Raw genomic sequence first — 20,926 nt, 5'->3', positions numbered from 1 at the left:
GTTTGCTGTAATCAGGAATAAACAGTTGGTAGACTAAATCTATCCAGGGATTTCTTATTCCTCTTGCTGTATTGTCCTCTCCGGGTTTAGTGAGTTGGGAGTACTCAGGAGCTGACCAATGCCAATGCTTATGGCTAAGCTTCTTTTTGACATTTAATTGCTATCACTTAACCATATCCAGGTTTTTCAACATTTTATCAGCTTGGAGGAAAGCTTTATCACAGGGAGAAATCTTTGCTCCATGTGTAATTCCTCTGTCAGTTCCTGAGACATGGTTCCATTTGGATATGCTTTAGGTCCAGGCCATTTACATTATCTTAAAGAAACAGTTGCATTCTTCCAGTCCTTATTATAATATTTATTTCTTTATTCCCCTTTGATGTCAGATCCAGGCTGCATTATCAATGCTTCAACAAAAGTCTTTCAGTAGTCCTTTTAGAACAAGATGTGTACAGACCTAAAAACAAACAAACAAACAAAACAAATAAAAACAGGAAAATTGTTCTAAGATCCAAAAAAAAAGTCCAAGACCAATGAGATTGGGAGAGGGTTAGAGGGTTCTTCTTCCCCTACTGCCTCTCTGTATTCCTAAGCATCCCTCTACCTGGATGGTTGCAGGTGAATAAGATGAAAAAAATTGCCTCTCAGATCTCCTTGTTCCAGCTCAAATGCTAGCACACAACTATTTCTTATACTTTTCTCCTAGAATTACAAACATATAAGATCAACTGAAATAAAGGGAAAAATTAGAAAAGAGGATAAATTCCAAAAGTAGTTCTTCAAAAATATTTACAAAATATAAGGAGGGAAACAAACAGACAAAAAATTTTTACAAGCCTGATGAAAGAAAAAGTGCAAAAGATAAGGAATGAAAATGGAGACATAATATAGATTTCCATGAAATTAAAGTAATTATGAGACAACTCCCCTGTGGTAACAAAGTTGAAAACTATGGACTGATTCTATTTATAGTACAGACAAGTAAGCTTTTACCAGACTAACCATATAGTGTAGACAAACATAAGAATACAATTACGTGAAGGCACTGGGAAGGTAGATTCTGGAGGCAGATTTTGGATTGACCTTTAGAAGAAGCAAACAGCATGGGGTGAGTTCCCTTCTCTTTTTCTCAGAGGGCAGGTTTTAGCCTGTAGCATACAAAATGGCAAAAACTCTGGAAAAAAGCTCCCGATGTTATTGGCTGGCAGAGCCAGAGGAATTGGGACCACTACAGCTACAAGAAAGTAAGAAGATTGTTAGAACCAGAAAGGAGAGCTCCAAGTTGTGTGTAAACTCCGCTCAAATCTCTGAACTATTACAAAGAAGCAGATTCTGAGAGACCTCTCTAAGGCTAAAAGAATGGAACGGAGATTTGAGGTGCCACCCAAGAGATTGTTTGTGGTTTGAATCCAACCAAATTAGTTGTTGCTAAAACAAGGTTGAATGCACAGTGTCTACAACTTAACATTACAATGTTCAAGAAATAAAGTTACTTGACATATAAAGAAATAGGAAGATGTACCCATTTTTTAAGGGAAAGAAGAATCCTAAGGTGGCTCAGATATTGGAACTAACAAAGATTTAAAGCTGTTACTTAAATATGGTCAATGATATGAAGGAAAATATGTTCAAAATTAGTGAAAAGATAGGACATCTTAGCAGAGAAATGGAAGTCATAAAAAAGAATAAAAAATGATAAAATCTGAAATTTTAAAAATGGATGAGATTCAAAGCAGAATGGAGATGACAGAGGAAGGAACCAATGAACTTTGATGGATAAAAATGATCCCATTTGAAGAATGAAGAGAAAAAATGCCCAAAAGAAATGATCAGAGCCTTAGAATTTATGGGACAAAAAGTTTAATAGTGTACAACTGGAATCTCAGGAAGAGGAGTCTCTCCTAAAAGGGAGAGAATGGGGCTGAAAAAAATTTTTTGAATTAACAATGACTAAAGATTTCCCAAATTTGAAAAAAGTAAAGAACATACAAATTCAAAAAACTCCACTAACTCCAAGTAGGATAAATACAAAGAAAATCATGCCTAATCACATCAAACTTCTGAAAACTAAAGATGAAGAAAAAAATTTGAAAATAGCCAGAGGACAGGCGCCTGGGTGGCTCAGTCAGTTAAGCGTTGAACTTCAGCTAAAGTCATGATCTTGTGGTTGGTGAGTTCAAACCCCACATCGGCCTCTGTGCTGACAGCTCAGAGCCTGGACCCTGCTTTGGATTCTGTGTCTCCCTCTCTCTCTGCCCCTCCCCTGCTCATACTCTGTCTCTCTCAAAAATAAATAAACATTTAAAAAAAATAAAAAAGAAACAAAAAAGAAAATAGCCAGAGGAAAATGACACACAACATAGAGGGTAATAATATTTCAAATGATTTCTTGCCTCATCAGACGCTATGGAGCTAAGCAGACAACCAGACATCAGAGCACCTGGGTGGCTCAGTTGGTTAAGAATCCAACTCTTGATCTCAGCTCAGGTCATGATCTCATGAGTCTTTTGGTGAGTTTGAGCCCCATGTCAGTCTCCTCACTGACAGCGTGGAGCCTGCTTGGGATTCTGTCTCTCCCTCTCTCTGCCTCTCCTATGCTCTCTCTCTCTGACTCTCTCTCTCAAAATAAATACATAAACAAAAAAAATAGCTTTCTTCAAAACAAAACAAAAAAAAGAAGACAACTAGACATCTTTAGAGTGTTGGAAGAAAAACAAAACAAACAAAAGCCCAGCAAGACAGAGATCTATATTCAGTGAAAATATCCTTTGAGAATGATGTTTTTTTTCAGACCAAAGAAAAGTAAGGGAATTTGTCATCAGCAGGTCTGCCCTACAGTATTGAGCTAAAGGAAATTCATAACTGACAGGAAATGATACCATAGGAAATGTGGATCTCCAGGAATGAATGAGGGAAATCAGAAATGGTAAATATCTGGATAAAAATAAAATATTTTTTTCAGTGAAAAGTAAAAATGAAAAAAGATTTTTTTCTGCTAGGTTCTTTAAAAGACATGTGACTGGTTAAAGCAAAAATTATAACATTTTAACACTATTTCTTGGATGTATAACATATATCAGATGAATTACCTATGACAACTAGAGGATACAATACAGGGTAGGGGGAAGTTGACCTATATAGTTGCAATGTACAAGAATATTAACTCCAAGGAGAATGTGGGATATTAATAATATGCATCTTAATTTACAGAGCAACTGTAAAAAACTATAACACAAATAGGCATAGCTAAAAATCCCATAGATAAATTGATATAGAATTCTAGAAAAATAGTACCCAAAATAACCAAAGACTAATTGAAAACCTTGAATCGAAAGTTTATTATGAGGATATTAGGTAAGTGATTACAATTTTCCACTGAAATAGTTTTACAGTTGAGTCAGTTCTCCTATAAAAAAGGAGACAATTCCAACCTTATGATTACATTATTCCAGGCCCTAGAAAAAGAAGGACATCTCCCTCATGTTTTCTCAAGTCAGCATAACTACCACATGGTTATTTCACAGTTTACCTGCCAATTTTATGGGGCCGAATTTTTGTGGACCTGGGCTTTCCTTGTGTAATTCTTTCCTTTCTTGCATTTTTGAGGATTCATGCACTCACCTCACCTTTCCTGAACATTCTCACAACAACTAGCATTCAGAAATGTAGCAATCACTGAGCCGATTTCTCATTTTTGAAAAGGTGTTCTCTCTAGAGTCATGAATCACCTGGTTTGCTAGAATGGAATGGAGAGAGCAGAGGGGGAGATTTACATGCATTAGTCAGTCACCTACTATGTGCCGGCAAGTTCACCTAGCATCCTTATCATCCCTGGGAGATCTATAATATTACTCATGCTTTTATAGATGTAGAAACTAAGGATCAGAAGGGCTTTAAAAAAATAGGAAAAAAAAAAAAAAAAAAACGAAAAACCTAACCTCCTTCCATGAGGTTATCCTATTAAGAAGTGGGAAGTGTGAGATTTGAAGCCAGAACCCTTTGATTCCAGAGCACATGGTTTTCTATTTCTTCTAACCACCAATGGGGCTTTGGGAAATATTTAATTAAAAAATTATCTCTTCGTATTCTGATACTTCTAGAAACTTGAAGAAGCATTTCTTTCTTTCCCCCCACCCCCCCAGTCCTAGTGTAGTATCTGCGCCTCCTTCCAAGGGGGGGGTCTATCTTGCTTTTAGAAATATCATTAGAGGGGCGCCTGGGTGGCTCAGTTGGTTAAACGTCTGACTTCAGCTCATGTCATGATCTCGCAGTTTGTGGGTTTGAGCCCCACGTCGGGCTCAATGCTGACAGCTCAGAGCCTGGAGCCTGTTTCAGATTCTGTGTCTCCCTCTCTCTCTGACCCTCCCCCATTCATGCTCTGTCTCTCTCTGTCTCAAAAATAAATAAACGTTAAAAAAATTAAAAAAAGAAATATCATTAGAGTAACAAGCAGCTGAATTTCCTTAGAAGTGTGACTTGCTTTCCTGTAATAACCCAGAGCCTATTTCTTCTCTCTGCCTTTTAGCCCCTTTGTCCCTTACCTTGATTTTGGGTCTCACGGCAGTCCATTTAGAGTCACCAACACCTTCACTTTTATTCAGCAACAAGAGCCACCATGAACTTGTAGGTTAACTGATTTTGTGCCAAGTGCATAAATAAGTAAGCTTTGAGGACACTGTGCTATATTCCTTGGTCTTCTGGAGCTTACATTCTTCTGAAGTGAAATAGTTGAATGCAGGGGTTCTCAACCTTGGCTACACATTTGGCAACTTAGAAACACCTGGCAAGTATTTTTTTAGTGCCTGGGCCCCTCCCAGAGATTCTGATTTGGGGGGCCTGGGGTGGGGCCCAGGCATCAGCATTTATTATTATTATGCCCAGACAATTCCTATGGGTAGCTGGTATTGGTGGCTTTAATTAATTGGTAGATTTCATGGGTTACCCATCAGAAGAATTAGTGAAAAGATGTTTGGGGCAGTTCCAAAGGGATGTATCCTGAATGTGGAGGTTCAGACACTGTGGCATCGGGTCAGGAAGGTAGTTTGGTGTTGGAGCTGACAGTTCTTCCCCCTGCACCTCTGTTCACACTGAGTAGTAATGAAAGTGATATCAATGGCTCAAGTCAACTTGGCCCCACAGCTTTCCCATCCCAATTCCCCATTGTCTCCTGGCTGCAATTATGTGTAGCTTTAGTTACTGTTTGCTAAGTGCCATGCCCATCATTCCCACAATGACTCTGTGAAGTGGGCCCTATGATTTTCTTCATTTGTAAAATGAAGCCGCACAGCTTGGACAGGAGAAAGCGAGTTCTAGTACCCTGCGGGCACCCGCAGCGCTGCATCCCAGGGGCCAGGACTGTGGTGCTGAGCAGGCTGGTTTGAGGAAAGGGACCAGGAGGAATAATTCCTAGACCCACTCAGTCTAGAGGCCCCACAGCCCCGCAGCCATGCTGTGGCCCAGGTGGTGTCAGTCGCTTTTGTACCTTGAGTTGCGCTACACACAACTACCAATAAGGCCCTGTCTCCCTTCTCAATGTCATTGCCCTTGGAAACTTAGCAGCATTTCCATTCTTCACTATCTTGTCAGAAATGCGAATCGAAGGAAGACACTGTAGGTCACATCTTCCCTCCCCCTTCCACCTGCTTGTCACAACTACGAGGGAATTTAGGGCTGGGCTGGACAAAATTGGGAAGTGACTGATGCGCGTCTGTGCCGTCACCATCCTCTCTTCTGGACTCTTTCTTCCTCTTTGTGGAATCTAGGATCATTAGGCCCTTTAAGCAAAACTTTCTCTCAGGAAAGGGTAGGATCGATTCATTAGACTACAGTGTAAATAACTGACAGGGTCCCATGTGCCACCTTTCCCAGAGACAGTCATATTTTAACAGGGAACAAAGTTCAACTTAGGAGTCTGACACACATAGACTTGAATCCTAGGCTGCCTACTGGTTATGTAATGTTTGGCAAGTAACCTAACCTGTCTTAGTTTCAATTTCTTCATCTCTAAAAAGAGACTAATATTTCAGAGGAGATATTAATGAGGATTAAGGAGATTGGAGGATGAACCTTACATGGTGCCTGGCACATGGTAGGTGCCTGTTCAGTGTTGTTTCCTTTTTTTTTTTTCCACCCAGTTTCAGAATTCATGCTTCTGCTAAGCAGGAGTGAAGTTAGGCAGGGACACATTTCTGAAATCTCTCAAAAGCAGATGACCTCCTATTTCCTTTATTCCATAAACAACACAAGATATTGTGGGGGGAACACATGGAACTTTTCCCCAGTGAGTGCCCCCCCCCAACTCACACACACACACACACACACACACACACACACTCTCTCTCTCTCTCTCTCTCTCTCTCTCTCTCTCTCTCTCTCTCCATTGCTGGGTGACATAGATGGCTCATACAGGGAAGTTGAGACTATACTTTGCATCCAGGCCTCTTGTCAGTCCCTCCTTTCAATCCAGAAGCTTCCCCCAAAATATAGATGTGAAGATTCACACCTCATCTCTCATGCATTACACGATTAGATACATTTTGGACAAAACAGCCTCTTGGTCTTCTTTCTACAGAGGCGGAAATGCAGTTCCTCTGCCTGAAGAGCTAGCGGCTGCGTCGGCGCACAGAGTGGCTGAAATGCAAATCACCTCTGTTCCAGTGCACTAAAAAGAAAACTGTTATCACAGAACAATGCCGCTGTCAGTGACCAAGTTTTCGAGGAAGCTCTGTGCATGAGCCTGATGTTCATCATGTGTCTCTATCAGCCTTACAAAACATCCCATCAGACTTTCTACGGAGGCAGAGAAACCAGGCTGACAATGGAATGTGAGTTGTTTAATTGCCATTATGCTTGCAGGTTGGAAGTGCATTTTTTTTTCATAATCGTTCCAGAAAAAGAAGCGTTTGAGGACTAGGTTAGGAGCTAAAGATTGAGATGGAGCTGGCTGCTGCATTGAACTTCTGGCATTGCACATCCTGCCCAGTTATAGCAGGATTCTGACTTCACCTTGACCTGGTGCACAGGCCCAGGCTTATACCTGTGTTCTGGGTTCAAAGCCCAGCTGGGCCACTTACTGGATAGTAGATCTCGGCAGTCAGGTAATCTCTCCATGTTTTAGTGGCCTCATCAATAAAATCAGCAGAATGATAGTACCTTCAAGGGTCTTTGTGAAAGTAAACAGAATTTATGCAATGCCCTATCATACGGCCCAGAGAAAAGTCAACAATGCTACCGCCCTTTCTCTTCTCTATGCAACCAAATGTAGTTGGTCCAGAGCAGTAACATTTGATCAAATCACATGAAGTGGGCATTAAAGGCAGTGTTGGAAAGAAAGAGAAGTCACAGAGGGAATATACCTTTGGGATGTGTGTGTGTGTGTGTGTGTGTGTGTGTGTAAGCCCCAGATTTTGAAACTCAAAGCATAAAGTGAAAACTCCAATACATTAGGAGAGCTACCATATGGCAAAGAGTGCAAGCAGGAGCCCCCAGACCAATGCTAGGAAGAGGCGCCGTTTACCTGGTCTGGCTGTATTAGCTCCCTTCAAAAATGTCATATTCATAGCACAGGATTTGATGAGCTAATTCAAGCCAAGTCAAGGCATTAAATGTCTTGTGGAATAAATAACAATGGGTCACGCATTTCTGACGCATGTTTTCGGGGCTTTTTTTTTTCTTTTAAACCAAAGTAGTCCTTCCTGGCTCCTGAACACAAGCCGTCCTCATCTATTTCCTAAGATAATCCATTATAAATTATGACAGGCTCCCAGGAGCCTGGCGGGCAGCGCGGCCCGATCTGTGCCCAGGTCTCACTTTTCTGTCCTGGTCATCTCCGACAAGTTCCATGCGTGACCGGTCAGGAGACGGCTAATTCCAGTCCAGGCATTTTTCAGATGAGCCTCATTTTATTTTTAATTTCCCCACAAATGCACGCCAGGCGCAGATTTCGTCAGTTACAGACATAGCTCTCTAATCTGTGCCGCCCTTCCGTAGCTCAAACTACCAAATGAATTAAGGTCCAGTTACATATAAAAGTGATTATGATCAGCAAAATATCTGCCCAGAGCGGCCTTCCCCAAAAAGGGCCAAGATGTGAGACTCTGACACTTCCCTTTGGCCATCTTGGGGCACGCACTCACTGTACAATAGAAATTACCCCACTGACAACCTTCTAAAACCTACAGGGCCTTCAGATTTTACAGATCGGTAGCCTCTGGCCACCGTGGAGCAGAGAAATAAATAGCTTTCTCGTGTTGGGTGAAATTATTTGTTTTCTGTCTTCATCCACTAAGATTTCTTTTCAGGAGAACTGACCTCATCCTCTTGAAAGCTTCCTACTTCACCTCTGCAGGCATCTGGCTTTTGCTTAGAGGCAGACACTACTTTCTAGTCCAAACAGATGAGGGGCAGGACTCTGCATTGTCTTTGGGACTCTTGTTATGTTCATCCGTGCATTTCTCAGGGCGGCTCAGGGCTGTGCAGACTCTTTGTTTTAACTTCAAATCGTCAGGGGTCAGGAGCATCTGAAGTAGGCACTGAACAGAGGCTATAAATTAAATTAGGACCAGAGAGTGAAGGAATAAAGGCCAACCCTGCTCACAAAGAGTTTATCGTCTATCTCAGTGAAGAGGAAACATTCCCAGGGATTTATACTTTTCATGCTTTATCATTTCAATACGATAATGAGATATGTACAATACAGAACAAGGAATAGTGTTGCAGAAAGATTATTAGGGACCAAGGGGAGGTATGTGATCTTGTACGATCTTGATCTGTGTCTCTCTGGGTGTTGGTCCCCATGAATGTAAAATCTATAATATCTTGGGCTACTATGACAAGTGGTGAGAGAGCTGGGGAAATCACGAAAGCCTCCCTCCTTGGAGTTTCTGGAACAGTGATCACAAAAGCATAACCAGGCTGATCCTGAGGGGGAGGTCTCAGTAGCCCCTGGATCAGGCCTCCTTCTGTGGCTTCTTCCCACTTTCGTAAAGACCACAAAGCAGATGAGGCAAAGTTTGTTCAGGCCCTGTGATACAGTTCTGTTGGAGTGGAACCAAGTTTATAAAAGGTCCCACGAACTTAGATCTGAACCCCAGCAGTTGGAGGAAATGCTGCCCCCACCGGCAGAAGCGCGCGTTACACTGCTCCCCCCGATGCCCTCAGGGTCTCGGCCAAACTGACCTCCCGGACAAGACAACCTTGGTAGTCGCCCAACCTGAGAATCTTTTGAGCTCTTCCTGTCGCCATGCCCCACCCCATCCCATTCCATCCTCGCCTTTTTTTTCCTCCTCCCTGGCAGCCACTCTGTTTTCAGATGTTTACCCTGAGTTAGAACCTCAGTGGCCGGCATGAGGCCTGGGATGGGAGTGGGGGTTGGGGTGGAGGTGGGGGCCGGGTAGGGAACATGGCCCTGAAGGAGGAATTCCTCAGGGAGGCATCTAGGGCACATCATATGGGTGCCTCCTCTTGCTCTCGCTGAGAGACGGTACATATGTGTTTTCACTGGTAGACAGTGGTCTGTCTGGCTTGCAATGTTTTAATCCTAGATCCATCCAAGTCAGAGGCTTTTTTGGGGGAACACGGATGTAGTCTGTGCTCCCAATGCCCCATCTCAGTGGTCTCAGTTTGATCAGGACATCCGGATTTTGTAACCTCGTTTTATAACTGTTCCCCCGACCCCAACCAATGCCATCCTTCAGAACTCTGAGGACATGTAATTAGAAGCCACTCCGACTCCTCTCCCCCTCTGCGGCCGACCCGTGTCACCTGCCGCCCTGGCATCATCACCCAGGCATGCACTGTCACTCTCCCAACCGGAATGTCAGCTTGCTGTTTGAGATTCACACCGACGCGCGGTCCCCAGAGGGCTGCTCCCGGAGCCAGGGAGGACTGCGCTTGGGAACACATAAAAGGACAGGAGTCCCCTGGCTTTCTGGCAACACTTCAAGCGCTAGGCCAGTGAAGAGAGCTGGACAGCATACTTGTAAACTCCGTGGGCCCCGCCGGGGGCTCAAACGCCACCATATTTATGCTCTCGGCCTGGATAGCCAAAATAGTTGGGTTGTTATGCAGACGTGGGTCTCTTAGTCCGGGCCAGCATTGCTGACACCTGTTAATTGGCATGCGAAAGAGCTGAGTTGAGGGGGATGGGAGGCCTTTGGAGCCGCTGCCAACCTGTACCTGAACAGCAGGGAGTCCAGGAAGGTTTTGACCCACCCCCAGGGGAAGAGATTCCCTGGGGGGGGGGGGGGGGGAGGGGATGAGCAAATGCGTGAAGGCGGCCAGAAGGGATAATCAGAGAAAGCAGAAAATAGGAAGAAGGGTGAGAAGAAAAGGGACCAAGAAGGAAAGAAAAAAATGGAGGGTGGGTATTTTTAGATTTGCTAGCACAGAGCTTCGTGTTTGCAGCACCCTCGGCCCCATTTCTTCAGCAGCAGTTGTACTGGCCCAGGTCGGAAAGGGCCCTCCCTTCCCCCCTCCTCTCCTGAGGCCCTGGACTCACCCACCTTTCCACATCAGCAGCAGGACCACCTCCTCCAGTGAGCCTCTTCTGTCCTCCTCCATGGAGCTCTCCTTGTCAATACCTTCCCCATTCTTCTGTGTGCCCCTGGGCTCCTCCCCTTTGATTGTCCCTTCCCCGCTTTGTGGATTCCTTGGGACCATAAGTGAGACTGTCTGGCCCTCACTGCCCAGCACAGGCCAAGACACCAAGGACATTCTAGGTTTCCAGGCTGATGGACCTGTGTTCTCCTTCTGGATGTCTTTCCCTCTTTTTCAGTTCTACGCCTCCCACTCAGCAAAGCACCCACTCTGTCCTCACACAGCTTCAAGCTGACCCACGGGGCTCTGTGAGTCTTCTTCCTTGTGCCTGTCTCAAGGCTTGCGTGGTGCACAGCTCGGCCTGAGGGGAGACTAGGCTTATTAAAAATTATTTCTGTGTTTCATTATTAGTACACAAAAAATTTCCACAAGGTCCGTATTTACGAACTGCTTGAAAATAAGTTGTTTGAATGTGGAAGCCCACAGAAATAGTACTGTAAATGAATGTTTTCACTCATTCGTTCATTCATTCAGGAAATACATCTTGAGCACTATATATGACAAGTATAAATGTTGAGGAACCTTCAGGGAACAAAGTAGATAAAAAAATCCTTTGTCCTCAAGGGGTGGATACCCTGGTCAGGGGAGACATAAACCACAAACGAACAAGTAAAATGTAGGCTACGTCGGGTGATCCCATAAAGAAAGGTGGGGAAACGAGGCATGCCAGGAGGGGCTGGGATTATAACTCAGGAACACCTTATTGGAGAGAGACCTGAAGGAGTGAGAGAGCAGGGGAGGAACGTTCCAGACTCCAGGCAAGAATGAACTTGGTATGTTCAAGGAACAACAAGAAGGCCAGAGTAGCTATAGCAGAGTGAGCACTGGGGATAGAAAAACACTGATTGGTTTCCCTGGCCTACCCACTGGTGGTCACTTCAGCCCATAACAAGTCTGAGCTATAATTCTAATTCAATGCAATACACATTTACTGAACACCTTCTCTCTACCAGGGACTAGTGCTGGGGGATATTGCTAGTTCTCTTAACTACCATAACCATGGCTCTCTGGGAATATTTCTTTTGGGTGTCAGCTGGGGAGGGTTAGGGACATACAGAGCCCACTCAGGGAGGAGGCAGATAAGATACAATGCCCGGTAGACAAAAATCTTCCTGGAAGCAATTTGGAACATTAGCTCCATCTCTTCTTCATTTGCTCTTCACCAGATGGCTTCAACCACCTGGGATGATTAGCCATCTCTTGATTTGGAGACTCAGGCACTTGGTTTGTTGCTGAGTGTTGGTTTTGGACACCTTACACAACCAGCTGGATCCTTGATTTCCTGGTAATGATAATGACTGCTTTACCTTCTTTTGGTAAAAATTAAATGAGGTTAGTATACATAACAGAGCGTTGTAAAACCAAAGTCTGCTTTCTGAGTTGTCATTTTAGAGCCGTCACTCTGTCTTCTATATCAGAGAATTAAGGGAAAAGGACCTAGAAATAGGCATCTTTCAATGACACCTTCTTAAATGGAAATTGCTGGTTAAGTTTTATGTTGGCTGTCTAATCTCTAGAAAAGGTGATGGGAGTGATGAATTTCAAGATGGCAAATAGTTCTGCTGAAAGATCCAGGTGGGGCTTGACTCTAGGGGAGGTCAATTTGTGGAGTAGAATTTGAGGAAAGGTATATAATTCATTTAGAAGATGACAAGGAAGGGGATAGACCCAAATGAACCATGATAGGGGTAAAATCACACTTCCCCTTTGGAAGTGCTCTTTTCTCTCTAATTCCCTGCATCCTTCATGCACCATTTTCCAGTGTTTAAGCCATTCAGATAGCCCTGGTCCTACCACCCTGGCCCTAACCAGCCAGTACCTCCCATGTCTGCCTAGCTTTCCTCCAGGGCCCTTTAGAATGGGGAACTTAATTTGGGAAGGAAAATTTCTAGTGACAGAACTCACTTCCTTATTTTAAGGCAAGCTATGCATTCTGGAAAGCCCTTGTTATTAGAAAGCTTCTCCTTAAAGTCGCTTAAAATCCACTTCCATGTGGTTTTTACTCCTAGGTTCTAGGTCACCACCTAAGGGGCTCAGAGGTATCCTAACTAACTCTTCTCCCACGACACAGCTTTTCAGATATCTGAAGACAGGTCCCTATCCCCCCCACCCCCACCCCCTCCAGCTTAAGATTTTCTCCTTTGGTGTTCTTCACCTTCACCACGAAGCATCTGGTTTTGCTTTATTTTTTTTAATGCTGCCCTGTGTAAGTATGCGCTTTTAATCAGGAGGGTTCATGACCTTCTTCAGTTCTTACAAAGTCTTAGCCATTACTTCTACAAGTATTGCTTCTCCCCCAGCCACTCCTTTTCTTTCACGGAAATGAAAGATACTACATTGGAACCTATCAGTCCTCCTCCTTGTCTCTCACAGCTCTTTCATATTTATCTCTTTTATCTTTCCGAGCGGTATTCTGGGTGAATTCTTCAGAACTGCCTTCCAATTTATAAGTTCTCTCTTTAACTGTGACCAGTGTAGTGGTGTACCCAATACCGTTTAATTTTATTTCTATACTTTAATTCCCTGTTATGCCACAGAGTCTGAACTCCAGAATTTGGCCTCCTGCTCCAGAATTTGGCTTCTAGCCATGGGTTACTTTAACCATTCTGTTTTAAATATCTGTTGCCCGGAAACGTCTTGTAATTTAGAATACAGCTTTTCCTTGTAATGTTCTCCTTTTACATTTAATTGTCCTTCAAGTGAAACCTAAAGATACATGTGAAATCGCAGTCACTTGTTTAGATGGAGGAACAAACAATACCGTCTTTCTCAGATCTGAATGATTTCCATCTCATGGCTTGTTTATTGTAATCCCTTCTTTTGGCCATGAAATGACTCAGTTCCCACTCAAATTTGTTCATTCCACAACTATCCCACACAGTCTTCAAGAGGTATTTTTGATACAAGAATTTTCCTATGGACTGGAATCTTCAGGGCTAGAATAGCAGGAATCTTTAAAGACATTGATATTACATACGCAGATCCGTATTTCTTTCAGATTCTAGTTTGTTCGATAGACCTGGATAGCTGACATCCCAACTTAGGTAATACTTTTCTCAGCCCCTAAACTCTAACTTCCCATGAGGGACGCCTGGGTGGCTCAGTTGGTTAAGCATCTGACTCTTGATTTCGACTCAGGTTGTGATGTCACAGTTTATGAAATTGAGCCCCACGCCAGCCCCACTCTTGACAGAGTGAAGCCTTCTTCGGATTCTCTGTCTCTCTCTAGACTTCCCACCCCCTCTCAAAATAAATACATAAACATTAAAAAAACTGTTTTCATCTGTTTGGCAGGAAGGCCCTGGGCTTCACCTGTTGCCAGATTTTGAGGAAAGGGTAAGGATGTTGGGATTCAACCTGGCCAAAGACAGGGACACTAGGAGTGTGTACACACACCGCCCTCCCTTCGTGGTATCGCAAACACACTACATTTTATCACTTCTGTTCGGCTGCTTAATGTGAATGTGGGTTAGGAGCCAATGCGTGGGTTCAAGCTCCAGCTCTGTCATCCGCCACGTGTGTGTGTTCGGGTGAAGCACCTGGTGCTCCTCAAGTGCAGTCTCCTAATTTGTCAGATGGGACTGGTCAGTGCACTTTGAGTCACAGGGTGGTCTTTAGATCAAACGGCAAATTATGCAGATGTCGCTTTGTAAATTGTAAAGCGTTCTATGGGTACAAAGAAGTATTTGTATCAATGATGTACATGCACTCAATTGTGTCTTGTGAACTTACCTTATCTCTCCAAATAGACCTGAGGTTTCTAGAAAGGGGAGACTAGAAGTTATATATCTTTGTAGTACCTAACACAGTACCACTCACCTATTGACACGTAAAGGGTAAATGAAAGAATGAGATCCTTTAATAGGAGAAGACAGGACTTGGCTTCGTGTCATATACCTAGGAAAAGTATTCACCATTTATTCAACCAGAAGTTATTGAGAACCTACCTTGTTCAAAATTCCATGCAAGGCTTTGAACCCAGAATAGGTACGATGTAGCCTCTGCCACAGGAAATTAAGTGGAATAAAGTGCTCAAAGGGCTGAGGGGAAAGGAAAGTGTACGAACACAATGGGATCACACAGAAGGGTTTGACCCATTCTTCCCTCTGAGATGCTGAGGGTGGAAATGAGAAAGGAAAAGGAGGCGTTCCATGCAGAAGGTGATGCGTGAACTGAGTCTTGAAAGATGGAAGGGCACTTGACACTCAGGGACCCAGAGGGCACAGGCAATCTATCCAAGACAGGTAATGTGAACAAAAACAGGAATAGTGAATAGGGGACACAGGCTTACAAGTCATTTGTAGGGCCAGAATAGGGAACAAGGGGAGGGTAGTTGGAAAAAGGTGGAAATAGAAAAGCAAGTCTTTTCCCACTCTTGGTGTCTATGAAAGGGGATTTTCCCTACCCATGCCCCTAACTTCTGTCCATTCTTAGGGAGGTGCAGTGACTTCTCTGATTGGCACATGGCAGAAGAATGCTTGGGCATGTTCTGCTCAGCCCCGTCTTCCTTCTTCCTCTTGGGATTGAAAATGTCTGCCACAGGGAAATCTGCTTCTCTGCGCTGCAGTCCACATGCCTGGGGCTGTCTGTAGGAGTCTGCCTAATGGGGGAGGGGAGGCGGGTATAGTTGGCAGGCTCGTTGGCTCTCATACTAAGCTGTATTCTCCAATTTAACCTTTATCAATAATAAAGGTGATGTTTTGGCCACATTTGCACCCTTGTTTTATTTCACAGTTTTTCCATGTAGGGAAGAGGGATGCTATGCATTGGGTGCCCACCAGGCAGATGACAGCCAGACCATGGAGGGCTTGGAATGCTCTGCCTTGAGTTTGGAATCCCAGGAGGAGAGGGCCTGCAGAGGGAAGCAATAAATGCAGCCTTTGTAGGAAAAGTATGGATTTGGGTGTCAGAAGAACTGGGAGTCAGCCCCAAGCTCTGCCACTAACCATCTGGGTAACTTGAGGCATGTTGCTTCAACTTCCCAGGCTTCAATTTCCTCCTCTGTAGAATGAGTTGGTTTATAAAATCTCTAATGGCCCTCTCCAATCATATGAACTTTAAAAAGGGAGGATTTCCTCACAGGGGGAAGTTTTGAATATTGGGGCAGATTGTGGAATTTCTTTCCTAGGAGATCTTGAAGAAGCAACTGGTTTAGCATTCAATTTAGATGAGAAATGGTTTTGTACATGCCAGGTACTCTATTGCAAGCATAATATGAACCCTCTCATTTAATCTTGATGCCAACCTATGAAATCGATGCTACTATCTTTCCTCATTTACATATAATGAAACGGAGACTCAGGAGTTAAGTAACTTTCCCAGGATCCTACCAGTAGTAAACACCAGTGCTGGGCTTTGAACTTGGGCGGTCTGGTACCATGGCTATGCTCTCCAGCACTCTGCTGCACCACCTCCATGCCAAGGGGCAGCTCTGGGTTTTTTCCCAAAAGCCCATCACAATTCGTGGTGTCTCTGGAGGGACCCAGTTTGCAGCTTCTCAGACACGTGCAAAAGGCAGGTGCTTGGCTAGTGAGAGAAACCAAACTCCTTTTGGCTCTCTCTTAGCTCTGTGCCCTCAGTTTTGACATTCAGGGGTGAGAAGCACTTGTTTGGCAATTAATAATGCACTGCCTGTGACATCTCTTGTATTGATGTCTTTATTGTTGTTCAGTTTCTATGTGCTTAGGATTTGTCTCCTTCCTTAATATTGATTGCCTGACCAGCACAGGAACAGCTCTACATCCTTTAATTGTGTTATTTCACTTAACACTCACCATGATCCTTCGAGGTGGGTACTATTATTGTCCCCAATTTACAGCTGAGAAAACTGAAGCAAAAAGGGAAAGATAGTGTCATGCTGCTGATAGGGCATAGACGTTGACCGCACATACTGAGTCCTAGATAAATATTTGCAGATGGATCGATTAGTCAAGGTTCATTTATTTCAAAGATTCTCTTTGCCCAGGTCTTGCATAGTCATCTATTTCTTCTCTACTTAGCTCTCTGTTCCTATATTCCTTTTGCTGGCTGTGTGTATGATGCTGATTGAAAATCGAAACAGCCATCCAAGTGAGGGCTATTCCTAAATTCCTGTTCTTGTAAGCGCTAGGGCAGCCACAGGAGCCTCCCAATCCAGAAGATGCAGAACACCTTGACTCCATAATCATGTGTTAATTGATTGGCACTTTGGTGGCATGCTGGTTTGCTTTGTGGTTTTGTGGTAAACATGTTTGCTCATTCTTCTATGAATTTTAGGTCTGATAGAATTTGTCTTGCTTTTTGTTTTTATTGTTCTTTATTTCATTTCCCTGACTTTTGGCTTTTCTTGCTACTGAGCAGTTGAAATAGGACAAACTAAACTCAGCAGAATGGGGGCTGCATGGAGTAGCTATGCTTTTCTGAACTCGTGCGTGTGTGTGTGTGTGTGTGTGTGTGTGTGTGTGTGTACATATTTTTGAAGGGGACTGGGGACTATGGAAAATAAAACCTACTCCTCTCTGCTTTTTGAATGTCCTATGAACTGTGTCTCAATGACAAAGCCACAATTTCTATTTTTTTACTTTGGACTCTGTCAGTGAGCGTTTAGTATTCTCCAATGGGACTGTATCCACCGTGGACATACCAGTCTACGTTAGCATTACACTTGACAAATCAACCAACCTAACTACAGCTGGGGCAGCAATTTGAAGTGACAGCAGCAATAATTCACACTAATCAGAGACTAGACAGATTCACAAACTGAGGTCAATTTATCCTTTGTACCCACCGCCTCTTGTATCCTGACTTGTTTAAAACCCGGATGGACAAAATTAGTTGTCCATAAGAACAGTTAAACAAAGATTCATACACTAGGCTTTTTGCCTCTTCATTGCCAACCTTTCTTTGGTGAATATTCTGCTCCAAAGTTGCAGTGAGAGAAATCCCAAATTCAACCTTGGGCGTTTCTTTCGGCTTCACTTGTGACACGTCTTTATATAAATGTTAGTATTTTGCAACCATGAAAAATACCAGGAATACACATTTCTTCATAAAACCCAGGAAATTCTAAGTATTAGAGCATGAGCCATAACTCCATGACTCTTTCTGTGGAGAATCAGTGTGCACGGCCTCCTTTCAGTGCATGCTTAAGCCTCTCCAGATCAGGCGATGCAGGTGGCCATCTGGATAGAATCAGCATCAGCTCAGCAACAAGTGCCATGAGGACCCCGAGTTTCAGTTCTCTAACAGGAGACTCACATTCTCCACCTGCACTGGCTGGTGTGAAGAAAATGTGGATGCAGTGAATGCAACTGAGGAAAGGCGATGCTTGTCTACAAATTCTTGTGGTACAAGTGGGAGCTATATTATAAATTCCCCAAGAATGCACTGCACAATAGTGAGATCTGGTCATACAATTGTGGCTTTCCTGGGAGTGGGAGTAAATACAGTCCATCCATGTTAAAAATTAAAGGTGGGCAAAATATATGAAGAAGCAATTCACAGAGGAGAAACATGAATGGCTGCTACACATACGACAAAATGAACTACCATGATGGTTACCAGTAAAATGCACGTGAAACTCCAACAGGTTACCATCTTATGTCCATCAAATTGGGCATAAAATGCATGATACCACCAAGTGATGGTATAAATGTTGAACAATGGGAAATCTTGTACCTTGCTCGTGGGAGTATACATTCATTCAATTACTTTAGGGAAAAAAATGACATTATTTAGTCAAGGTGAAAATGTACATTCCCTGTGCTTCAAGTAATCCACTATTACGGCAAGTATCATATGAGTGCATTGCTTAAAAAAATGGAAACAACCTAATGTCCATCAGCAGTGCACAAATAAATGGTGGCACCTTTATATAATCATTACTAGACAGGGCTGAAAATGAACAAATGTTACATGCATCCACATGGATGAAGGTCACAAAATGTTAAGAGAACCAAAACCACTTGTCGACGAATAAATACAGTATGACACTACTGATGCAAAGTTAAAGGCAGGCAAAAATGCCACATAATTTTCATGGATCCATTTATATGTGTACAATAAAATTATGAAGAAATGCATGAGAATGAAAAACAAAATTTAGAATGGTGGGTTCTTCTGGGATGGAGAACGCATTTAGGGAAGGATACGCAGAAGGTTGTCTATTACCTTGATAACTTCTATTTCTTAAGTCAGGTAGGTATTCATTGTATTTTGTATCATTTTGTATCTCTTAAATATTTTATAATACATTTTTAAATGTTCCTTTGAGGTGCCAAAGAATTTAAGAGATAAAAAGGCCTTAGAAATAATCTAAGTCAACAATCTCCTTTTAACATGATGACAAATAAATCAGAGATGAAAGAGGAAACATTACAACTGGTACCACAGAAATACAAAGGATCAGAAGAGACTTCTGTAAACAATTATATGCCAACAAATTGGATAATCGAGAAGAAAAGGTACATTCTTGGAAACATACAACCCACCAAGACTGAATTATGAAGAAATAGAAAGTCTGAACTGACCTATAGCTAGTAAGGAGACCGACCCAGTAATCAAAAGCCTGTCAACAAAGAAAATTCCAGGACCAGATGGCTTCATGGGAGAATTCTACCAAACATTTAAAAAAAGAATTGACATCAATCCTTCTCAAACTCTTCCAAAAAACTGAAGACGAAGAAACGCTTCCACGTTCTTTTTACAAAACCAGCATTACCCTGATGCCAAAGCCAGACAACGATATTACAAGAAAAGAAAACTACAGACTAATATCCCTGATGAATGTTGATGCAAAAATCCTTAACAAAATATTAGCAAACTGAATTCAACAGCACACTAAAAGGATTATATGCCATGGCCAACTGGGCTGTATCCCTTGATGTAAGAATGGTTCAACATACAAAAATCAATAGATGTAATACACCACACTAAAAGAATGGAGGTCAGGAATCACATGATCATCTCAATTGATGCAGAAAAAGCATTTGACATAATTAAAAATTCTTCCATGATACAAACATTGAACAGACTAGGAATAGAAGGAAACTACCTCAATACAATAAGGTCTTATTTGAAAATCCCACAGCTAACATCATACTGAAGAGTGAAAACCTGGACACTTTCCCTCTGAGATCAGGAGCAAGATAAGAATGCCCACCACTTCTATTTAACATAGTACTGGCCAGAGCAATTACACAAGAAAAAGAAATAGAACACATTCAAATTAGAAAAGAAGAAGTAAAATTATCTCTGCTTGCAGATGACATAATCTTCTGTGTAGAAAACCCTAAAGATGCCACACAAAAAAGAAACTATTAGAATAAATGAATTCAACAGAGTTGTAGAATATAAAACCAGCACTAGAAATTCGGCTGCATGTCTCTGCATCAATTATGAACGATTCAAAAAGGAAACTAAGAAAAAAATCTCATTTAAAATAGCACCAAAAAGAATAAAATTCTTTGTAATGAACATAAACAAGGAGGTAAAAGACTTGTACGCTAAAAACTACAAAACACTGATGAAATTAAAGACACAAGTAAGTGGAAAGACCTTCCATGTTCATGGATTGGAAGACTTAATATTGTTAAGATATTCATACTTTCCAAAGCCATAAACATATTCAATGCAGTCCCTATCAAAATCCCAATGGCATTTTTTGCAGAAAGGGAAAAAAAAATTGCATAGCATCTCAAAAGACACCAAAAAACAAAAACAATCTTGAGACAGAAGAACAAAACTGGAGGCCTCACACTTTCTAGTTTTGAAACATATTGCAAAGTAATAGTAATCAAAACTGTATGGTACTGGCATAAAGAAGCATACATGGAACTGAATAGAGAGATAAGAAATAAATTCTCACATAAATGATCAAATGACCTTTGACAGTGATACTAAGGCTACACAATGGGGAAAGGATATTCTCTTCAATATATGGTGCTGGGAAAACTAGATATCCACATGCAAAAGAATGAAGATGGATGCTTATGCCAAATACAAAAACTAGTTCAAAATGATTCAAGACCTAAATGTAAGACCTGAAACTATAAAATTCTTAGAAGGAAACATAGGGAATGTCTTCATGACATTGAAATAGCAATGATTTCTTGAATATGACACCAAAAGCATAGGCAATAAAAGCAAAATTAGTTAAGCAATACTATATTAAACTTAAAAACTTCTGCACAACAAAGGAAATAATTGATAGAGCAAAAAGGCAACCTACAGAATGGGAGAAAATATTTGCAAACTTTATATTGGATGAGGGATTAATATTCAGAATACATAAAGAACTCCTACAACCCAACAACAACAACAACAACAAACAAATATTGTTTAATTTGATTAA

General features: G+C 42.2%; 1 protein-coding gene across 1 annotated transcript in view; it reads left to right on the top strand.

The window, feature by feature from the left end:
* The window catches only part of EGFLAM (EGF like, fibronectin type III and laminin G domains), a 475,662-nt gene that overhangs the window by 217,069 nt on the left and 237,667 nt on the right, over positions 1 to 20,926 (top strand). The window contains exon 3 of the mRNA XM_042951715.1: positions 6,572 to 6,824. Coding sequence (XP_042807649.1) covers positions 6,731 to 6,824 — 94 coding nt within the window. The 5' untranslated portion in view covers positions 6,572 to 6,730. The remainder of the gene's footprint in view (positions 1 to 6,571; positions 6,825 to 20,926) is intronic.

Source organism: Panthera leo, chromosome A1 (assembly GCF_018350215.1).
Source record: "Panthera leo isolate Ple1 chromosome A1, P.leo_Ple1_pat1.1, whole genome shotgun sequence".
Classification (NCBI taxonomy): domain Eukaryota; kingdom Metazoa; phylum Chordata; class Mammalia; order Carnivora; family Felidae; genus Panthera; species Panthera leo.
The sequence above is the reverse complement of the archived record's forward strand: the minus strand, read 5'-3'. Positions and strand labels throughout refer to the sequence as shown.